This window comes from Panicum virgatum, chromosome 2K (genome assembly GCF_016808335.1).
Source record: "Panicum virgatum strain AP13 chromosome 2K, P.virgatum_v5, whole genome shotgun sequence".
NCBI lineage: Eukaryota > Viridiplantae > Streptophyta > Magnoliopsida > Poales > Poaceae > Panicum > Panicum virgatum.
The window spans coordinates 62,322,994-62,346,803 of NC_053137.1; the positions used below are offsets into that span (position 1 = coordinate 62,322,994).

General features: G+C 47.7%; 2 protein-coding genes and 1 pseudogene across 2 annotated transcripts; all 3 read left to right on the forward strand.

Moving 5' to 3' along the window:
* The first annotated feature begins 4,967 nt into the window (after positions 1-4,967).
* LOC120692992 (GDSL esterase/lipase At4g10955-like) lies at positions 4,968-6,596 on the forward strand. The gene is made up of 2 exons (XM_039976401.1): positions 4,968-5,324; positions 5,447-6,596. Exons 1-2 carry the CDS (start codon positions 5,254-5,256, stop codon positions 6,180-6,182), a joined length of 807 nt encoding a protein of 268 aa, XP_039832335.1. The 5' UTR covers positions 4,968-5,253; the 3' UTR covers positions 6,183-6,596.
* A 12,420-nt stretch (positions 6,597-19,016) lies between these two features.
* Positions 19,017-22,251, forward strand: LOC120693004 (annotated as a pseudogene).
* Positions 22,252-22,558: 307 nt separating this feature from the next.
* LOC120696212 lies at positions 22,559-23,654 on the forward strand. The gene has a single exon (XM_039979344.1). The coding sequence runs from the start codon at positions 22,726-22,728 to the stop codon at positions 23,284-23,286; it is 561 nt and encodes a 186-aa protein (XP_039835278.1). The 5' UTR covers positions 22,559-22,725; the 3' UTR covers positions 23,287-23,654.
* Positions 23,655-23,810: the final 156 nt, after the last annotated feature.

The window sequence follows — 23,810 nt, forward strand, 5'->3', positions numbered from 1 at the left end:
CTCGCGGGCAACGCGGCCGGGGAAGGCGCGGCGGGCGTGGGCGGGGTGGGCGAGCCGGGGTCGACGGCGAAGGCGCACATTTGGGTCGAGGAGAGAGAGACCGAAATTTGGGTGTCCTCTCGCCCTCGACGCAAAATGCGTTGGCTGTTTGGGTCCGCCGTTGGAGGCCATTTTTAGGACCCAAAACACTATTTAGGACCCAAATTTGGGTTTAGGTCACGTTATTGGAGATAGTCAAGTAACAAGGTCTACCCCAAGGCAACAGCCATCCTATTCCTTCGTACAGGACCCGGCTCGAGCCCATGTCATTGCCTCAGCGTACAACAACAAGAACTCGGGTCTTGGCGTGTTGCGACCTAATTTCCAAGTCTTTCCTATTCCCTTTTTAGGTAGGAAAAAAAAAGGTAAAGAGAGGAAAGCGTGGCATCCACTAGCTAGAACGGATCAAAACACGCGGATGAAAACAATGGATTGACAAGAGTCAAGCCAATGCATACGAACAGATTCCCCGATCGATTAGTGTAAAAATAACAAGACCCGGAGTAGAGCATTAGTGCATAAATCCCCCTGATCAGTGTAAAAAACGTGCTCATCATCAAGGCCTGAGAGCGCGCGCAAAAATCTTCGCCGCGAATCAACACGCGTGCGCCGCAGCATCCCCGCTTTTGGTGTCTTTAGGTCTCTCGTTTCTGTGCATTGGCCTTTCTCTTCCCATTTACCGAAACCAGGCCTTGGTCAGCATTCCACGGCCCGTGAAAAGCACGCAGCACGCTACACCGCGCCCACAGACAGGCACACAGTGATGGGCAATGCACGAAGCCCCCCCACGATCGGTGGCAGTAGCACAGACGTCACCGCCTCGCCGCCGCTTGCGTCAGCAGCCGCCGCGCGAAGCCGGAGCCGGGCCTGCGGAGGCCGGAGGTATGGTCTCACGAGTCGATCGTGACATGAGGACCGACAGCGAACGAGCCAGTGGCTTAGTGGTAGCACTCGCGGCTGCGAGGCTGCCCGTCAGCGTTGGATCCCCCGTGATCGCAATGCTGGTGTTGCATCGGGTGCTGAGGTTTGTGTGTGGGTGTGCGTGCTGTGTGTGGAGGTGTGCGTGTGTTTTAATATGACGCGTTCTGAGATTACTTGAACAGCCTCGCCTGCGTTGAGTCCAGTCAGCGTGGGCGTCTAAAATTTTACATAACTCCCCGGTTCTGCTGGTGCTTTAAAAAAAACGAGGTCCGACAGGGAGAGACAATTATATGCCAATGAATAGTAGCAGTAGCACAAGTGGCACCAGCAACCTGCTGTGCAACTGCAGCTACTTCATTCCACGTGGCATGGCAGCGTCCCATCCTCCAGATCGGGAATTGACATGTGTGTCTCGCTCGGCCCCTTGTGCGATTCTGTGTCGACCGAGACTGTCCGAGTTGAACTAGCGGACGATTCCAAATTCCACCGATCCTCGTTAGCCCGGTAAATTGGTTGATGCTCGTGTGAGGACATCAAGAAAACATACACAAATGCACGCACACTTATCCATATGGAAAATTCTACCCCTATGAGTACCTCTCCGTGAGCCTGAGTCGATAGAGTACCTCTCCGTGAGCCTGAGTCGATAGATTCTCGAGATTGACAAAGTCGTCATTTGCGTCTCACTATAGATGCCACTAAAAAAATATTGCCGGTTAAATCCTGGAATAAATCCAAAATAATGCGAGCACCAGTGCCGATGCGAGAACTCAAACCCTGATAGATTGGTTCCACCACAAGAAAACTTATCAGCTGACCTATGCTCAGTTCGCATATTAGGAGTGCATTTATATGGCCAGAACAATGATCCCTCACTAGTTGCTGGTGAAGATGGATAAAACCCTCTTGAGAAAAAGGAAGATCGATAATCCTAGATAATCCTTTCCAATATGATCATCTTGTATGTCTATTAAATTTGGGTAAAAAAGTCAAACAAATTATATTTTCAAACGGGGGAGTATCAATTTAGTTTCATAGGGTGAAACCCTAGGACTAAACGCAGAACAACAGAACCCGGCCACCAACGAGCTCAATATATGCTTGATCGCGACTGAGGAATCCCCGGGGTCCCACCGCGCCGGGTTCTGCCGAGGGCCCAGTTTGGCTCGCCCAACCGATCACGCCCCAAGCACTCGGAGCGGAATCCAATTCCGCAGTCGCGCGTTGGGGCGCTTCCTGGCGCGCGATTCCGGAGCCACTACGCAACGACGGAGCTATCGGCCCCACCCATGTGACAGACAGCCATGTATTAATTTGTTTTCTCTTTTTATTTTCTGTTTTCCCCCTTTATATTACATAATAGCAAGTGTTATCTTTTATTTTTTTCATTTTTCCTTTTACTTTCTGATATATTTATTCTCATGCACATGTATTAGTAACATTTGTTTTCTTTTCTTTTTCTAAGGTGTTCCTTGAGTTCTGCTATTAAACTAAGTTCTTTTTCAATATTTTCATGGGAAGTTGGATAGTGAACTTATGCATAAAAGTTGTGCGAGAAGTTTTTCTAATAATATTATCGTGGGAGTTATGCTAAAAAATATCATCCGACAAGTTTTCTAAAAAAGTTATGCATGTAAATTGTATATCGTGAAATATCTTCTGAAAAGTTGATTGAAAGAAGTTATAAGTAAAAGTTTTGTGTATCACGAAAGTTTGCTGCAAAATATTCCCTCACCAGTTGTTTGGGAAAAAAATTATATGTAAATTTTTTGTGCATAAATTATAAGGTTTTAAAACTAGAAAATTGTGCATGAAAAAAGTTTCCTGAAAATGAAACTTAGTGGGCTGTTGGAAATCGGGCACTAGCAGGCTTCCTGGCACACATTCCAATCTGGCCATCGCACGCTACTTATCTTTCCAACAATCGATCCGACAGCCGCGGCCACCCCACAGCCGCGGGCCGGGATCCGGGGCGCGGGAGCGCGCTCCTTCCCTTTCCGTTGTTCCGTTTTTGTCTGGCCCAGTTCGCCCTCTGGTTTATTTTTTTGGCCCAGTTTGTTGTTGCCGGCGTGGCCCGTTATGCGTGTCATCAGTTCATTTTTTTCAGCCCAGTTTACATTAATGAGAATGATACTATGCGTGAAAAATTATCACATGTTTTGGGTTTTCTCTACGTACTTATATATGATACTATTTACGTCAGCCACCACGTTGTTTTGATATCATTAGTGTTATCATTTTATATACTAAACTTATGCAAAAAGGATGTAATAACTTATGCACTAAGAAAATTATGTATATAACTTTTACTCAAACATATTTAAATATATAGCTTTATGCTACATACGCAGAACAGTGAACGATTGATATAAAAATTTGTATACACAACTTTTTCTTATAACCCATATATGTAACTTTTCTAGTGCATCCAAGAAAAAATAGAAAATTATGTATATAACTTTTTATTCGAACATATTTAGATATGTAACTTATGCTACATACGCAGAACAATGAACGATTAATATAAAAATTTGTCTACACAACTTTTCTAGTGCATCTAAGAAAAAATAGAAAATTATGTATATAACTTTTTATTCGAACATATTTAGATATAGAACTTATGCTACATACGCAGAACAATGAACAATTAATATAAAAATTTGTCTACATAACTTTTCCTGTAACTTCTATATGTAACTTTTCTAGTGCATCCTGGAAAAATGGAAAATAATGTTTTTACTAAAATTATTGTTTTTCTCATTTTTCTAAAAATTATTTTTTTGGTTTGAATTTAACTTCTATTTCACTTCCCCCACCCGAAACACTACTCCCTCTTTCCCACATTTCCGAAAAAATTATACCCCCTGAAAGAAAATTGTGCGCACGGCCCAACAGGGAAAGGACCCGCGCAGTGAAAAGGGAAGGAATATCAACATGAGCTTCATTTGCTGCGACCGATCCAAAAAGGGAAATGAAATTAACTGGATGCCCAAAGTAGAATATACTAGGTTGTCCGATCGTTTGTTAGTTGCTCAGCTGGGGGCGCGCGCGAATTAGCTACCCCGCACTCGGATCACGTACGTCCACATCCACTGTGATCAAATAATTATCGGCGAAAAGCGCAGCATCAGTGTGAACGAATCAACACGCGGAGCCAATTAAGACCGGATTAAACAAGGCTTACGGCGCACCGATTCCCCCGATTAGCAAGCGCGGGACGTGGGTTTACCACGCTCGCAGTCGCGGCGAACAAATTCCCCCGATTAATTACTAGCTAGTACAAAACGTGCCCGAATGGCACACCACGCCGCTGCGGCGCTGCCCCCACCTCGCCAGCAGATCACCGCGGTAGCTAATCACCACGCACCAGCTCACCACCACCCGCCGCCGCCGGCAGCCGTACTGCCCTCCCCGTCCGGCCGTCCCCCCCGCGCGCTTGCCGTTGCGTGACGCCACCGGCCGCCTGCCCGCCTCGCGATCAAGCTGCGGCTATCTAGCAAGCTACCCAGCGCACCCGCCACCCGGCAGGCAGATACCCCTCCGGCTCCTGCCGTCAAGCTGTCCCCGCACCATCGCCGGCCGGGCCGGGGACACGGCCGCCTAACCGGCTGCATGCCCGACCTGTCATCCGCCCACGGCCAGCCTCGCAGTCGCAGACCCGAACGATTCGTTCCTTAGTCCCGTCACCATCGTCCGAGGACGGGCGAGCTCTGCTCCTCCCGTGTCCCGGATCCGGCACAGTGCATCGCGTCGCGTGGTCTGGTCCAGCAGGTCGCCATGTCCAGACGGGCCGAATATATGCTCCCCAAAAGCGCACGTCGCCGTGGTCCGTCCGTCCTGCTCGCACCCGCTGCGCGCCCCCGGCGAGCCGCCACCTTTGCAGGCTGGAGGCGACTACCCCGGGCAGGCGCAGCTGCCATCCATCCACCCGCGCCCGCGCCCGATCCGGAGCTAGCTTAGCTTGGTCGAGCCTCCCGGTCCGATTCAGTCCAAGTCCTCGAACTGAAAAGGAAGGGACGGGGGGGTGTCGCAGCCCCGATCGCGCGCTTTGTTCCGGCGCGTCCGCCTTTATTCCCCGCCATTAAAAAAACGCGCAAAGCTTTGCCCCACTAGCTAAGCAAATTCGGCGTGATCCTGCGCCAAGCCCGGCTCGGGGTATATATTGCCCGCCTCCCCTGCCAGGCCTTCCCTACGACACCAGCGGCAGCTGCAAGACACAGAGGCGCAGGGAGATCGATCAGCGTTAAGGAGAAGAAGAGTGGTTCAGTGGTTGCTGATTCTAGCTTGGTGGCCATGGCAATGGCGCAGCAAGCGAGCTTGTCCTGCTCGACTGCTACATGGAGAGAGCTCACCAACACGAGCTGGTGAGTGCGTGCTCGATCCCAACGCGATCGATCTCTCTCTGGTTACCTGCTGCGTGTTTGATTCTTTCTGCTGGATCAAAGGAATGCCCGTGCTGATGATCGACATGTGTTGGTTATCGCAGGAGGGACGACGACTACAGGCGCATGGTGATGGCGTACCTGATCGAGGCGGTGTACCTGCTGGAGCTGGAGCGGCAGGAGCGCCGGGACGCGGCGGCGGTGGCGCAGCAGTGGTGGAAGCCGTTCCAGTACCGCCTGGCGCACGAGCTGGTGGACGAGCGCGACGGCTCCGTGTTCGGGGCCATCTTCGAGCGGGACCCCCACGTCGACGCCGCCGGCCGGCCGAGCCCCAGCGGCGCCCCGAGCGCCGTCGTCGCGTTCCGGGGCACGCTGCTGCGCGTGCCCACCATCCGCCGCGACGTCGAGGACGAGCTCCGCCTCCTGGCCCGGAACAGCCTCCGCGGCTCCGCGCGCCTCTCCCGCGCCCTGCAGGCGCTCAGGGCCACCATCGACAGGTTCGGCTCCGAGAACGTGTGCGTCTGCGGCCACTCCCTGGGCGCCGGCTTCGCGCGCCAGGTCGGCCGGATGCTCATGGCCTCGTCGCCGCGGCACCCGCGCCAGCAGCCGCAGCAGCAGCAGGCCGCCGCCGCGTCGCTCGAGTTCCACCTCTTCAACGCGCCCTACCTGTCCCTGCCCAAGGGCGTCCGGAGCGTGGTCAAGACGGCCGACTGCCTGCTCAAGGCGCTCCGGTCCGGCGCCGCCACCGTCGGCAGGTGGCACGGCAAGGCGCTCCGGAACGTGGCTTACGCCAACTGCATCCTCGGGTACACCAGGCTCGAGAGCAGCAGGAAGTTGTGAGGATCGGATGCGTCGCCCCGATGCTGACCTGACCCGTTGCACGAACCCAAACTGTACCTATCCGAGCCCCCGTGTGTGTGTGAATCAGCTCATCACCTTGTAGAAATTCAATTTCTAGGAGAGGAATAAGCATCTGTCCGGAGAGGGATGCAAGGCTCTGCACGCGTGCTTTGCTTTGTACGGCGCAAGAAAAACTTGACAGTATGAATTGTGAATTACTATCATAGTAGCAGATAGAGCCTACCGTCTGTAACCGGAAGGTCCCGGGTTTGAGCCCCAGCCTCTGCACATTTGTGTGGGTAAGGCTTGGAGCTTAAAAACAACTCTTCCCCAGATCCCGCACAGTGCGGGAAGCCTACGGCACTGGGTACACTTTTTTTTTATCATAGTAGCAGATACATTTCTTTTTCTTCATGGATTCGTGCCATCTGCTCATGTTTGCATGTAAATCCATGGTCGAAAACCGGAACAAAATCTTGGGAAAACTTTGATGCGATGCGAACAAGATCCCTTCTAGTTCCAAAAATTCGACGAGACTGGTTTGCACTCTGTCGCGTTGGGGCCGAACTTTGTAGCATGAATCAGAAGCCAAACTCGCGCACTTTGAGCGCTTTCACGCCGCACGATCTCCGGATCGCTTTGAGTCCGGCGAATCGATGGGCAAAGGCCTCGGCATGTCGGACAAAGCTGTCGGATCTCAGTGATCGAGCGGCAGAGGGTCGTGGCGGGGCAGCAACCCATCGTGATGTCGCGTGACTATGTTCTCTGCTCGTGCTGGTTCTTGAGCTTTCATTTCAATCAGCTATTATGGAACGGGAGGCATATGCAGACCATTGTGGACCTCTCCTTTTCGTTTCTGTTTCCGTTTCTCCCATACTTTGTTCAAATTCCCTTGAAGCTTCCTTGACTTATTCGATCCTCTAACTCTCCCTTGAATTCTTTTGTTGCAAAACACGTCGAAATTTCACATTCCAACCCTGCGTGAAAAATCCTTTTCAGGAACTTGGTCTGAAACTTACTGTTCATATTTTCCAGATTCGTGTTGAAACAACTCCGAAAACTGAGATTTTACCAAAACCCCAGACTCCCGCCCAGAACTTGTCTAGCTAAAAGCCTAGAACTTTCTCGAAACTTTTCTGAAGAAACGTGCCATTGGAAACTCCGGACTGAACCCAACTGCTGTACCGTTAGAACGGGAGAACCCTAGTCGCCCTCATATTTGACACGCGAGGATTCAGTTCACCTGCGAAAAAGACAACACGTCTTGGACCGGCCCCCGTCGGTGAGCATGACACTCCAGCACTCCACTAGCTCCCCTGATTAAGCAAGCGGGTGGGAAAACGGCTAGCCTTTCTGGCCGCCAAGCTCAGCCGAGCCCGGGGTCCATGCCCTCACATGCGCCGCACCCACGGCGCGACGGAAATGGCCGGCCGGCGAGACCAGCAGCGGCAGCTTCCCCTCCCCGCATAAGACAGCGGAGGAACGCACGGCGAAGCGCGACGAAGCAACCCGCAACCGCGCCGCGTACGTGGCCGCCTGCCTGGCCGTGGCCGGTGGCGCGCAGGTTAACCTTACCGGTGGGAACCGGTCAAACCGGTCCGGACCGGTTCCGGTTTCGGCCGGTACCCAATCAGCCAAAATTCAAAATTTAAATTTAAATTCAAAAAATAAAAAATTTCCCAAAAAAATCTTCAAGTTGCGATGAATTTAATGGTATCAAATTTTCTCAAAAATTCGTTCATTTAGTATAGTTTGCGGGGATTTAAAGTTAAATCAAAAAAAAGAAAAAAAAATGGGCCGGCCCATTAAGACCCACCAATCAAACCGGTCAAACCGGCCGGTAAATCGGTTGCACGGGAGTTTTTGAATTTGGATTTGAATTCAAGCCGGTCAAACCGACCGGTAAACCGGTAAAACCGGTCGGAACCGGTTGCACGGGAGCTTTTGAATTTATTTGAATTTGGATTTGAATTCAACCGATTCCGACCGGTAACCGGTCAAACCAGTCCGGTAAACCGGAACCGGAGCCCGGCGGTTCGGTCTGGAAATAAAACCCTGGTGGCGCGCCGGCGGGGCAACCGAGGCCGCCGCACGCGGCGAGAACGCAGGCCACGAGAAGCGCCGCCAGCGCGAGGGATTTCCTTTTGCTGGGGCGATTGGTTGGATGCGTGTGTCCGCCTGCCTCCCGCGCGTTCCTGGGAAACCAGACAGCGACAGGCAGGTGCCAGTACGTGCCTTGCCACCGCGCCGCCTGCCTGAGAATGGATGGATTGCAAGGCTGGCGCCGCTGGCAGGCGTGACAGAAAGGGGTGCGCCGGCAGCCGGCTACAGCTAAGAGCAAACCCAAAAAAAACACAGATGCTGTGTTTAGATGAGGTGAAAAGGAGAGAAAAAGTCACATCAGTCACTGTAGCACGCTGTAGCACTTTTCGTTTGTTTGTGGTAAATATTATCCTATCATGACCTAACTAGGCTCAAAAGATTCGTCTCGCAACGTACATCAAAACTATGCAATTAGTTTTTTTATTTAACTACATTTAGTACTGCATGTATGAGTTATTTGCTATATTTAATATTTTGATGTGATAGGAGATGTGATGGATGTGATGAAAAATTTGGAAATTTGGTGGGAACTAAACACACCCAGAGAGAGGCAGTGACAGCCGGGTGAAACGTAACAGCTTTGTTACGTTCGCGATCGTTGCCGAGCATCATCGCTCGCCCTGCCTTTTTTGGGCTGCCGCATTGGCCATTGGACAGATAGAGACAGACCCCCTTTTGTCTTTCTCTGTCTCCGTTTAGAAATTCTTCTCGCCTCCGAAACTCCCCAGCCCGGAACGGGCATGCTGCACAGGAACACCTCCTATCGCGACGGAGCACAAGGGGAAGGGCCGTCCTCGTCGCCGTCCGCGGGCAGGTCGCCGTCCGCGAGCAGGTCGCCGTCGGCGAGCAGCAGTACGTGCTCTGAATCGATCGAGCTCCAACGGCAATGACATGTCTTCTGTGCGCGGACCTGTCTCCGTTCACCTGATCGCGTTGCGTTCGCGCTACCTGCAGGGTCTGCGGGGGGCCCATGACGCCTCCGCCACCGCCGCCGGCGGCGCCGCCGCGCGATCCCCCGGAGCCTCCGGCGGCCAAGCGCGGCTTCGTGGTCGACTGGTCGGATTGTAAGCCCGAGCTGCGCTGCGACCTCATCATCTCATTGGTCAATTTCTTGCTGCTGGCAATGAGAAAAAGGATGCGGCATTATTACTGTTCTGATGGCGACACCGTTTCTTCTTTCCGTGTGATGCAGCGTCATGGCGGTGTGCTGTTGCTGCCTAGCCGACGAGATGATCATGTGACACGGGGCGTCTCGTACCTGTACATTTTCATCAGCGACTGTACATAACAATCCTATGATAAGATAGATCATAGATGATCGTGTTGCAACTGTACTCTAGGATTAGGCTGCATTTTCCCCGTCGCAGCTACGTACATCTGGCCGTGTTGACACTCAAAATTGGCACGATGAAAGCTTTCTGGATAATATGGGCAGGACTGGTCAGACCTCTCCCTTGAACCGGTCAGACCGGTCTAGACAAGTTTGTCAAATTGCTGTCAAATTGCAAATTGGACTGTACAATTGCGTAGATCTCGTCGAGACGATCGAAATGCATATATAGAACGTCTAATTCGGAGTCCGGATGAGGGAGTTAAGCCTCCAGGAAGACCTGCACCCCGGTCAGACCGGTCCAGAGACGCCCAGTCCAAGTTAGGAGTTGTATTTTGACACGAAATTTGATAGGATTTCAACTCCTAACGGGTACAGACCTTCTCACCCTATATATATGAAGGGCTACGGCCGATTGAGGGTAATCCCAATCGATTCACACATTTATCCTTTACTTTTTATCTCCAAACCCTAACTTTTCCAATCTCATCTACTGTTCTTCGCTCGTCTCTACGGCGTTCGAGGATGTTTTGAGTGGTCTGCCGACCTCAGAGCAACCCTAGATCCACGAGCTCCGACGGGGTCCCTCCCGAGCTCGAGGTTTTAGGTTTTCGCGGATCTCCCTGGAGTACCGGTCTGACCAGTCGCTACAACCGATCTGACCGGTCTGTGCGCAGGGAGCCCGTTGGTGAAGATCGTGTCGACGATCCGCGCGTTCTAGCGTTTTCGAGTGTGTTGGCGCAAATTAGTGTCAACACACTTTTTGGCGACTCCACTGGGGACAGATTAATCTGGTTTTTAAACCGATCTAATCTAGTTCTCAAAGAAGATGGGCGTCATCACCGACCTCGACGAAGGACAACATCTCCACATCTATCGAGGAACTCAGCGAGGAGGAGCGCCAAGAGTACTTGGTGGTCAGGGAGCACTTCAAAGCACAATTCTTGAAGGGATCCAAGAAAAATCAGCAAGGCCAGGTCACGAGGGTTCAAGACTTTGTGATGCCCTCCTTCACGCTCAAGAATAAGCAAGTCGAGGTAATAAGCAATGTAAGCACTTCATCTTCCGACTTGTTTAGCCAATTATCATCTATTATGGATAAGAAAAGTGCTGATATATATAAGCCCATGAATGATTTAAAAGATCAAATAGATATCATGAAAAAAGGCAAATCAGTAGATGATAATTGTGCTTTCAAACTGCTAATTCATCGGCTACGCCAACATCTGTTCAAGAACCACTATATGGCATGCCGACGAACTATTTTGCAGGGCAAACATTACCATTGCAGCTGGTACAGACGAATGCGGCTGGACCGGTCAGACCGGTGAATCAGCGGTTAGCCCAGTAACATCTACACCGAACATGTCTACTCTTTGCTCGGCAATTCTTAACCGAACCAATGATATGACAAATTGTGTGCAGTCTTCTCCTTCACAAGAATCTGGTTCTCCACATGAACCGATTTTTATTAATGTACATGAAAATTCTGCGGGGCATGCACCGATAAGTTCGGTTTAGACGATGGTACAAGATAATTCTATAGAACATTGTCTTACTTTTGTAACACAAGCATCCACGAGTGGTAAATGCAAAGCCGATCCCGCTAGGTTAAAAGAGGATCCGGCTAGTGCGACGAAAACTAAATTCGGTGTGGATATAGGTAATTCTATATTATACCAAAAGCCATATCCTCCTGAATTTGATTTAGTTTCTTTTCCTGCTGGTTAGTGTGTTCCTGATTTTGTGAAATTTAGTGGTGTTGATAATAAAGCATCTTGGGAGCACATTGACCAATATATCTTACAACTGGGAAAAGCTGGTTTTCATGAGGCTTTGCGCATTCGCTTATTTTCATTATCTTTGACTTGAACCGCTTTTTCTTGGTTTTTTTCATTGGCCCCGAATTCTATTCAATTTTGGAATCAGTTAGAACGTAAGTTTCATGATCGTTTTTATAATGGGCATAATGAAGCTAAACTGTCGGATTTGGCATCGGTTAGGCAAGGCCAAGATGAGCCTGCTTCGGATTACTTCCGAAGGTTTAAAGATATCAAAAACCAATGTTTAAATTTAACAGTTTCTGAAAAGAAATTGGCTGATTTGGCTTTTGATGGTTTGCGTTCTTATTTGAAAAAAAGAATTCGAAGGCTTTGAGTACCACACTGTTAATTATTTGCACATGAAAGTTTTGGGTTTAGAATTTAGACTCCAGAAGGCAAAAGATACCCATAATACTCATCGGTCCATACATATTGATTGTAAATCTGATTCGGACGATGAGAAAAAAAAATTTGCTCAATTCATATGGCCATTAGAAGCTAAGCCATGTTCTTGTTCATCGCTTAAGCCGATTCCGAAGAATCGGCAAGAACAAGTTCGTTTCACATTTGATGTTTCTAAGTGTGATCACATATTTGATGAATTGCTTAGAAGCGGAAACATCAAGTTGTCACATGTCATACCGCCACTTGAGGAGCTAAAGCAGCGTGCATATTGCAAGTGGCATAATACTTTTTCTCATGCAACTAATGATTGTAATATCTTTCGTCAAAAAATCCAATCGGCCGTTAATGAAGGACGATTGGGAATGCATGAGGTAAAAGATGACAAGGCATTATTCCCTGTCCATACGATTGATTTGGATAAAGCCAAGGTACTCATTCGGCCGAAACAAGCCGAAGGAGCAAAAGGAAAAATATTATCATTGGTGAGCCAAGGTCGAAAAATATCAATGACAAAGTTCGGGCTAGGAAAATAACAATGGAGAAGACTCATGATGGAGAGGAGTCACTGAAGATCACTGTCAAAGCTTCAAGGCCTGAAGGGCAAGAGAGTTCCTCACAAGACACGAGTTGGCCTGCTGCCCAGGCACGACCGGTCAGACCGGTCGCCTCAACCGGTCAGACCGGTCAGGCAAAAAGCCGACCCAGAACTTTCAAGTCTAAGCACCCGAAAGAAGGTACTAGGAAGGTTAATGAGTCAAAGGTGCATGTGAGTTTTACAAAGCAGAAGCTCACCTTTGCTCAGCTACTGAACAAGTACACAAAGACCATTCCAAAAGATCGGCCACTAAAAAAAGAACCAAGTTCACCTCCGCGTCAAGGAAAGCGTTCTTCTCCTAGGGGAGAATCCAGCAAGCGTAGGGGTGCCAGTACTACATCGTTCCCTCCTCAGAAGATGTGTACTACCATGCCATGGGCGTCACCGGCATCGGGTTTTTCTTGTCCTATATGGGGGCATGAAGGAATTTGGATGTATTGTTATCCGATGCTATACCCACCATCTCACCACAGGGAGGAGGATCACAGAAGGCCTGAGTTCGGCAAGGTTGCACGACCAGTGCATGACCGATTGAGATCCAACCAATCAGGTCAGAGGCGGCAGCCTGCACCGGTCAGACCGGTCGCCACTGACCGGTCTCATCAGTGGCCGAGCAAAGCTCATTCTCCGAGACAGGTTTACCGTGTCAAGGAGAAGAAAGAAGAGGTACAACCCACTATTGATCCAGAGAAAACTAAAGCCGATGATGTTCTGCATATCGGCAATATCAAAGTGGTTGTCAATGATGCGGGTACAAGACCGATGGTCTTTGGTAAATCGGTCAATCCTTCAATCCAAAGGCCGATCATGGCTAATGATCGTGAGGCCAGCAGCAGTAGTTCAACATCAAAGTACTTTCAATCAAGATGGTGTCCTCCAAGATTGACTCGTACTCAAAGATGGAAGCTGCAGCGTCTACGTGCTCAGGTGAAGAAGGAGCAGGAGTTCAAGAGGCTGAGGGACAGACAATTCAACCACTACAGACTAATGGTCCCACAAGGCAAGGTGTGGAGGGTCAATACAGTTGACCAGCCAGCACGACCGGTTGAACCGCCTCAGGCGACCAGTCTGACCGGTTCAGGCGACCAGTCTGACCGGTTCAAGCAACCGGTCTGACCGCCCAGAGCAACCGGTCAGACCGGTTAAGATTGCATCAAAGCTGAAAGCCAAATTGGCAACGCCTATTTCGGTTCCTTGCGATGGAAAAACACCGCTAGCATTCTTGGTACTAGGCAATGAGGAGCTAGTGGGTCATGAGGCTACATCAAAAGCACAGCAATATGGAGCTCGACAACATTTAAGTGCTCGGGGGGCAAAATATTGGTAACTGATGATTTACCTCATGAAGTTCTGTACAACGGATCAGTTTGCAAGGGGCGCTCAAGACTTTGATAATGTTCTTGAAGTGTTGAGTCGGTTGAAATTGTAATATCAACAAATAAAAGCCGAATTAGAAGTTTTTCAATTCGAGCTAAAAAATTGGCAAACTATTTCTAATGAGGTATATCGATGCTCTTACTTCTATTCTTCGGTTAAAGAATGAAACCGAATTTACTTGGGGCAGAACAGTAAGACGTCTTTGATTTATTTGTCTTCACCATCTGTGCTCATGGCGTCTAGGAGAGGGGTTCCTTTCAAGCTTTATGAGGCTACTGAAGACAAGGTCATTTGGGCTGTTTTGACTCAAGAAACCGAAGACAAGGAGTATGTCATCACGTATATAAGCCGACGACTTATTGATGCGGGGACAAGATCTATGAGAGGCCAAATTATAGCGGATTTTATTGTTGAGCATCGGATTAATGACAAGCATGATTTAAAAGTCGACTATGTTACTTGCACACCATGAAAGTTGTATTTCGATGGATCGGTTTGTGATGATGGTTAAGGAATTGGTGCTGCTTTTATTTCTCTGAATGGTGCTATTTTTGAGTTCTCAAACCGATCAAAAGAGGATTGCACAAATAATTAAGTTGAGTATGAAACATTTTTATTTGGCTTGGAATTTCTACAATCTATGGGCGTGAAACGTGTTGAAGTCTTTGGTGATTCACTTCTGATGGTGCAACAAGTATTCGAGGTATGCTAATGATATAATGGATATTTAAATGCATATCTTGACAAGCACCTCGATATTATTTCTTCCTTCAATGAATTTGTTATAAGATATATACCAAGGGAAGAGAATAGACAGGATATTGCTATGGCTAAACAAGCATCTGGCTAATAAATTATGAAGAAATATTTTTATATTCGAAAGCCGATGCAAGTAAAAGCCAAGTTGTAGGATCTGGACGAACCGGTCCGACCGGTCGATGCAACCGGTCTTACCGCCTAGACCGGTCTGATCGGTCATGAGACCGGTCTGACCGTCCAGACTGCTGGAGACACCAATTCGGCTATAAAATGTGATTCATCACTAAAGCCGAAGATCAGGACTGGAGGATTCCTGTAATCTCCTATCTAAAGATCTTGGTCGCGGTGCAGAAAAGGATATTTGGCGAATAACACTTAAAAATATTTTAGTCAACGATAAGCTCTATCGTTGAATAGCCGAATATTTATTTCTTAAATGTTTGAGCTCAGATCAGGCCAAAGTTGCCATGAGGAACGTTCATGAAGATATTTGTGGTATACATCAATCGGCTCCAAAGATGAAGTAGTTGTTTAAAAGAGCCGATTTGTACGAGCTTGCCATGATGTCTGATTCTTTCAAGCAGTATAAGGGGTGTGAAGAATGTCAGCGGTTTGCCCACTGTGTTGATACATCCTATTATCAAATCATGGTCGTTCCGAGGTTGAGGATTTGGATTTCATTGATTAAATTAATCCTCCATCTTCAAAGAGGCATTGCTTCGTGTTAATTGATACAGATTATTCTACTAAATGGACCGAAGCGATTCTTTTGAAAAACATGATTCACAGCCGAGATAATTTATACTCAGGCTTATTCTACTTGCACCAGATGACATGGCCATATACACTATCGTCATTGAAAGCAAGACATGATTGGTGCGTAGGTGCTTCTCGTTGTTCAAGTGCATTTTTGGGCTTGGAGATATGTTTCTTGGTACGCAAGCTTTACCAAAAAATAGGGGGCATATGTTGACACTCAAAATTGACACGATGAAGGTTTTCTGGACAATCTGGGCAGGACCGGTCAGACCTCTCCCTTGAACCGGTCAGACCGGTCTATACAAGTTTGTCAAATTGCAAATTGGACTGCACCATTGCGTAGATCTCGTTGAGACGATCGAAATGCATATATAGAATGTCTAATTCGGAGTCCGGATGAGGGAGTTATGCCTCTCGGAAGATCTGTACCCCGGTCAGACCGGTCCAGAGCGGTCAGACCGGTCTGAAACGCCCAGTCCAAGTTAGGAGTTGTATTTTGACACGAGATTTAATAGGGTTCCAACTCCTAACGGGTACAGACCTCCCCATCCTATATATATGAAGGGTCATGGCCGATTGAGGGTAATCCCAATCGATTCACACATTTATCCTTTACTTTTTATCTCCAAACTCTAACTTTTCCAATCTCATCTACTGTTCTTCGCTCGTCTCTACGGCGTTCGAGAATGTTCTGAGTAGCCTGCCGACCTTAGAGCAACCCTAGATCCACGAGCTCCGACGGGGTCCCTCCCGAACTCGAGGTTTTAGGTTTTCGCGGATCTCCCTGGAGTACTGGTCTGACCGGTCGCTACAACCGGTCTGACCGGTCTGTGCGCAGGGAGCCTGTTGGTGAAGATCGTGTCGACGATCCGCGCGTTCTAGCGTTTTCGAGTGTGTTGGCGCAAATTAGCATCAACAGCCTGCCAGACTTAGGACGATGGAATGGTTTGCTAGCTAGATCATGTGCTTCGAAATAGAACTACCACGGTTATGGGCCTATGGCACGATTTTCTACCACGGAAACTAAAAAAAAACATGTACTACTGGCGTAAGAATATACATTTAGATTCAGCAACAAATGCCAGATACGTAAACCCATTCGACAGAATGACGAATCCAAGCCACTGTTTAACCTCTCCATTACAAAATGCTATGTATCATCAAATTTACGATTTCTCCTCCATAAAAGATGCACTTCGTTAAATGTTCACATCACATTACGTGCGACATCAACTTTAGTACCCAGCTGCCCACCCCCTATCTCACTTGCGGCCCTTTGGCCCCTTTGATTTTGGTATAACTCGTTGTATGTCGCCCCTCTCACTTGCTCGTATTTAATGGTTAATTATCGTGAATCAATATATAATATGCATTTGTTTTGCTCGGCTTGTCTGTTTTTGACTTATTTGGGACTATTCCGGCTTATAATTGTTTGCTCAATGATTCAACCCACAGTCATCAGATTTAGGAATTGAAACTACTTGAGTTTCATAGTTTGTCCCTCTTAACCAAACACATCGTCAACTCTATCTATCTTCTATCATTCAAACACTTTCTTTTTTTTGTTTGAAAGTTTGGCAAGAGCGCTGCCGATGCATTTAAGAAGGAAGCAAGCGAGTTCAACGAGAGTTTAATTTACAATGGAAGAAGTTTAATTTACAATGGAAGAGTTCAACGAGAGTTCAAACACGTTCTCACCCCAGCTATTTCTTGCCATACCTACCCATAAGCCAAAAGCCTAGGGTCAAAAGTCTAGAGAAGTTATCAAAAGGCCGGAATCTTGATGACAATGGAAGCACACCAAGAGTTTTTTTAAAAAAAGAGGGATATTTTGTTTTGGACAAGCTAAAGAGATGGAACGATAATATTCGCAACTTTTTGGCTGCCAATCTGGGAAGTATCCTTTTCGATATCTGGGCATTCCAATGCATTTTAGAAAGCTTAGTAATGCAGACTGGCGGATCGTTGAGGAGAAGTTTGAGAAAAAACTAAGTAGCTGGAGAGGGAAGCACATGTCAGCAGGCGGACGATTAGTTCTAATCAACTCAGTCTTAACTAGTTTAACCATGTTCATATTATTTTTTTTGAAGTCCCAAAAGGGGTACTTGAAAAATTAGATTACTATCGGTCAAGGTTCTTTTGGCAATCAGACGAACATAAGAAGAAATACTGATTAGTAAAATGGAGTATTCTATGTCAACCAAAAGAAATTGGGAGTTTAGGCATTAAGAACCTTGATATCCAAAATAGGTGCTTGTTAAGTAAATGGTTGTTTAAACTTATTAATGAAGAGGGTATTTGGCAAAGTTTATTAAGGAACAAATACCTAAAGAATCAGACTATTGCTCAAGTGGAAAAAAAATCAGGGGACTCTCATTTTTGGGTTGGTCTCATGAAAGTTAAAGACACTTTGCTGAATCATGGGTCATTTCATTTAAATAATGGTAATCAAATAAGATTCTGGGAGGACAAGTCGATAGGCAATCATATACTTAGAGAGCAATATCCTGACCTTTATAATATTGTGCGCAAAAGCATGCGACCGTAGCATCAGTTTTTAGTAGAGTACCGCTGAATGTGTCTTTTAGAAGAACTTTGACAGGTCACTTACTTACATTGTGGCATAATTTGGTTGCTCAAATCAGTCATGTTCGTTTGAATAATAATGCTGATGTTTTTCGATGGAATCTGAATCAAGCTGGTGTGTTCACCGTTAGCTCAATGTATAATGCACTTATTAGCAATGGTAATATACAGTTTGACAAACATCTATAGAAAGTTAAAATACCACTTAAAATTAAAAATTTTATGTGGTATCTAAAGAGAGTTGTTATTCTTACTAAAGACAATCTGGCAAAACAAAATTAGAAGAGTAACAAACAGTGTTGCTTTTGTTCTAGTGATGAAACTATTCAACACCTCTTTTTTACTGCCACGTAGCCAAATTCCTATGAAGAGCCATACAGTTTGCTTTGGATTTAAATCCACCTCATAGCATTACTCATTTGTTTGGTAATTGGCTTAGGGGGCTGGAATCAAGTTAAAAAGACAACTGTTAGTAGAAGCATTTGCTTTATATTGGGCTATTTGGCTTAGTAGGAATGATGTGGTGTTTGACAAATCTCCAACTAAAACTTATATGCAGGTACTTTATCGTGGCACCCATTGGCTCAGATTTTGGGCACAGCTACGAAGGCGTGATGAAGACAAGAAGGCGTTACAGAAGACTTGTTAAACCATGGAGGTTTTGGTCATGCAGTTCTTTGCCAACCATGAATGGAGGTTTAGCAATAGGATTTGCTCTTAATAAACATCTTCATCAAAACTTTCAAGTTGGCTGTTAGTCTTATTAGTGTTCTCGCATACATAAGTTTTGAAAAATTTGTAGTAATCGGCTGTAGCCTCTTTTGAGGTCAAGGCTGGGTACTCTCTTTCCCATTATCTAAAAAAAGAGGGATAGTACTGCTTGAGATTGCCAAATTGACAACTCAACAGTTCATAATGAAAAATGTCCTGTTTCCCACCGCATTTAATCTGGACAGTGGATCGTCCATCCAACGGCTCACGCGCTGCCGAGCTGTTCGCCTGATAAATCTGGTGGTCCCACCAAAACCGCGAGCGCGCCTGGAACCGGAAACGCGTAACCCAGCAAAGCCCGGGCTCAGGTCCGACCCACGCCCGTGCGCGCACGGCCCGCCCAGTCCAACCAAGGAGCCCGGGATTTTCAAAACACGTCACGAGCCCGCTCCCGGCGGCGATGCCGGTGGCGCGGCAGCGGCGGCGCTGAGGCCTGAGGGGATCCCGACCCCCTCCCGGTCCACCGTGGGAGCAGGCCCGCCCGAGCGATGCCTGCGGCCGCCTCCCCCGTAACCTCCAGGCTGAAGCGGGAGGACTGCCCCCGCACCAAGCACGACTCCCTCTTCTCCCCATGGAAGGTGAGCGCTCACCCTCCTCTTCCTCTGTCTGTCTGCTCCTGTCGACGCCGCTAGCTGGCCGAGCGGACGACGCGCTCCGCAGGATCTGGCTCACGGCGCCTGCCTATTTGCCATCTCGCATCGAATTTCGGTGCCCAACCGGAAAAATCTTGGGTTCTGATTCGTATCCGATCTGCGCTTCAAGCTCTCACTTGTCCCATTTCCAGGTTCTGGTCGGGCCGTCGGACTGGGAGGACCACTCCGCCGGCAAGGAGGGGGTCCAGAGGTACCGCATCCGCAACATCCCGGACAACTTCCCCGATCTCTACGAGCTGGGTGTCGCCGGCTCGTCCGACGAAGGCGTCAGGTCCCGGAGGCGTGATTCGCGAGGCATCGTCGTGGTATACCTCGGGCAGGCTGACAGCGTCAGGGCGAGGCTGCAGCAGTACGGCCGCTCGGGGTCGCATCTGGACACTGGGAATTCGCTAGGCTCTGCTGGTAAAGATGAGGTGAATGTGGTCACTATGGGCCCCGGATTGTTCAGAGAAGTGTTCTCCAGAGGCTAATCCATAGTGTTTCGGTGTGCACTGGTGAGTGTTCTTTGTGGTCCTTTCCCTTTCTTCGATTTTGGGTGGCTGAACTGTTACTACTGTACGAATACGAATGTACATTAACATGCCAGTTGTGTCTGAATTCTGAACGAGAATCTGGTCTGAAGTTTTCTGAACTGCAAGGATGTCTATGATTTAAATGTCCAGAATAGTTGAGTAGCCTCTGATCCATAGTTAGCATTAGATGTTCTGCTGATAAAATAACATTGTGTCTATAATTAAATGTGGTTTATAATTTCCTCAAATTCTTCTGATAAACTTTGCAACATTCACATGTTTCTAAGTGATAAAGAATATGTTTGCTCATTATATTCATTGTACATTGTTTCTTGCTGAATGTACACTTGGCTTCAATTTTTAATAATCATTCTAGTTCTACCCTTGAATCTTGTTTTTATATACTGTAATAACAATACTTCCTCCTAAAGGTTTCTAGTCTTACCTTCACAGCTTACTACGGTATTACATTCAGAATTGCATTTAGCTACAGTTGACAATATCACTATGCAGTTCCACATAAGCAACTACCTAATTCCAATTCACTTGTTCATGGAACTGTACTTGGATGTAATATTTGTATCATGGCATCTTGTAACTAAAACGGTGTAAGATTTAGACTTAGGATCAAGATGATTCCTCTTCCATCACTCTAATGGATGTAGGGAAATCCCTCAAAATTTCTTTAGTCACTTTTTAAAAAAAAAAAAAACACACACACAGAAAGGATCAGTTACGGATATTCAGTTGCCCTTTTCATCTGTAGCTGTTAACATCGTAATTTTTGTATTCTCTGAATGCATTAACATTTTCCATTCTTATCTTTCTTTTCTACTATTGGAATCAAATAGATGGATAATAAACAAGAAGCTGAGAAGACTGAGGCACTGTTGCTGAGGGTATTTGATTACGCATGGTACAAGCTTCAGAATGGTGCTTGTCGTCGTGAAGAAATACTACTCAAGTTAGAATGGGGAGCCGCCAGCCATAGATCATCTCTACTTAGCAGAGTACGCCACATGAAACAAGACATATTTGGAGTAAAAGTGGGTATAAAGATAAAGGGAAGTGGGTCAGTTAACACCTCGCCTGGCATTATGAAAAGTATGCTCCCAAGAGTTCGTACATTTGTTGGTTTCAGGCCTCAGCTAGTTAACTCAGACGACAGTGGAGGCGAGGCGATTGATATTCCCTCGAAGAAAATATCTGGTATTCCCTGTGGTAACAGACAAGCACGTAGAAGGAGGTCCGAAGGGCACAAAGTAAAAAAGATTGATGCCACAAAACGGAGAACTGTACCAATACAAGATTCTAACTCTTTTTGTGGAGTGGTGCTAGAAGATGGTTCTTCTTGCCTGGAGCAATCAGTTGAAGGAAGAAAGAGATGCAGCTTACACAAAGGTAGAAGAGTCAAAGGCAGCCCTAAAAGCTCATCTACTAGCTACCCTTGCCAAGCTGAGATTCCAATACCTCGCCTAGCTGAAGCTTTGGACAACTTGGATAGAACACAAGAGATTATTGAATCCATACCTCACCTAACTGAAGATTTGGACAGCTCAGATCGAACACAAGAAAGTGAAATAGTGCCCAAAAATATCTCTGTAACTGTGGAGGAATCTCTAAGACAAAGCAATAGCATCAAAGCAGAAGAGGTGAAAACTAGAGAAGCTCCTACAGAAGATGGAACACATGACGCCTCCCAGGATGCTTGTATCTGTGAAGAGAAGGCTTCCCATGCTGAACCTGAGTCCCAGGAGCCGCAGCCTTCTGGGAGAATGTGGTTTGAGCTGCTCAAGGCACAGAAAAAATCAGCAAGCAAGCACGCACCAAGCGGGTCAGGATCTCAGACAAGAATGAGAGATCATGCAACGCCTATCAGTGGAGCAGTGGCAGATAATGGGCCCTGCAAGATGGTGCCAACTGCAGGAAGAGAAATATGTGAGAGACAGTGGTATAGAGGCCGCTGGTGCTTCGTTTTCCAGAAGCTCAGGATGGCCGTGTACATGTGGTGCCCGTACACCAGACGGTTCACCTTGTATGAATAAGCCTATCGAAGGGAGGAAGAGATGGGCACTGCACAAAGGGCAACGAGCATCATGCTCCCTTACACCATAAGTTTAACAAACATGACGTTTTTCCCCATCCTGTTGTTGTTTTCACGCCACAGCCAGAAAGTTGAAGCATACAAAGCTGAGGCTCCCCACCATATGTCAGACTGTTTCACCTCACATTTCTTTGTTGTTTTGAAGTTCATCATTCTTATTTCTTGGCCCCAAAAACATTACATGTTTTTTGTAACTGTATTTGATGGATTGTAGAGAACTGAAGAATTAATCTCTTATACTGATGTTCGGAACATTGCTCATCAATGAATTTTCATACCAATTTTTTATTAATCAAGGCTGCAGAAATGTGCTATTGGTACCCTTTTTAAGCTTTTCCTTTTTTTTTCTTTTTTGAAAGTTCACCCATGCTTTCCTGGAGCATCTACGAGCATGGTGGATTGGTGGTGTTCTGGACCGGTATCGCCACTCGCTTGGAAGGTGCATACCAAATGCTCTAGCCGTCCAAATTCCACCCAAGCAGAAATCCTCAATTTGATTGGCTGGATGGCCCTGAGCAATGCCAGATGCAATAATGCAGCTTCTTTAGCCCGGTTTAGGAATCAGAAAAGATCCACGAAATTCGCAGGAATTGAATTGTTCCCTATAAAATCGACGCGTTCGTACGGATGCGAATTTCATTTGAAAGCATCATCTTCCTCTCTCAGCCCCTCTGCCCGCATTGGCCACCGGGAAAACACCAGACGGTTACAGCCTTTGGCGGCGGCTTGGCCTCGCTCCACCCATCCATCACCGCGCGCTTACACGATGCTCCAACCCCAGCTCCTCGGACCCCCGCGCCTCTCCCTCGCCGACCCTGTCTCCACCGCCATCAGCTGCAACTGTGGCGCCGCCCACGGCGGCGGCCGCCGCCGCCGCGCGAAGCCCAAGCCAATCGCATTCCCGCCGAAGCCCGTGCGCCGCCTCGTTTCCACCTCCCTCCGCCGCCTTCTTCCCCGCCCGCGCCCCCTCACTATCGTGCTCCCCGGCGGCGGCGGCGGCGGCGGGTGGTTCAGGTTGGGTAGGAGGAGGAAGACGCCGGCCGAGGACCTCGCGGTGGTTGCGCTCTCCCTGGCGCTAGGCGGCGACAGGCTCGCGGCGCTAGCGGAGGCCTGGAACGCGTCCGGCCTGGGCCAGGCACTCGGCGTCTGGGCCGCGGTGATGGGGAGGGGGCGGAGGACGCGACGCGGCGGGCTCCGGCGGCTCGCTACGTTCCTGCTCGGGGTCGCGTTCTGCGCGCTCGTCTGCCACCTGAGGGGCGCGTCGCTCTTGGACGGGCTCCAGAAGTCCGGCGGCGGCCGGAAGTTGGTTCGCATTTTTCTGCATTGATGAATTTCTTAAGTTCCTGTTCGTCTGCGTGAGATTCGTTTCAATTTTCAACCAGTTGGAATCGGGCGTCAAGAGTTTTGGACTCTTTTATGCCGATTTTGATGGATGAGGCTTCTCTAACGTGGTCCCTGGTCACCAAAGTTAAATGCTGAATTGTTGATAAACAGATGCCGATTTTGAGATATGTTGAATTGTTGATGCGATTTGATAGTTCTGATTTCACTTGTGATTCTTGTTTTCCATCGGCTACAACAGATTTGTAGTTTGTTCTTAGGGGGCAGAACTTGTATAATTGCACTGAATGACAGTGTAAGACGGAAACTAAATTTGAGCTTCTGTTCTCGGCAAGATGATGCATCATTCTGATTTCCGACTTCCAGTGACCTTATTTTTGAATTGGTTGTGGACTTGTGGTCTACTCAGGTTAACTTCTGCTCCCAATGAATTAGTTATGGTCTAGGGCCCTGTTTGTTGGTCCGTAGACATCTAGCACAAACTTTGACCAACAATTAAAAATATTAAAT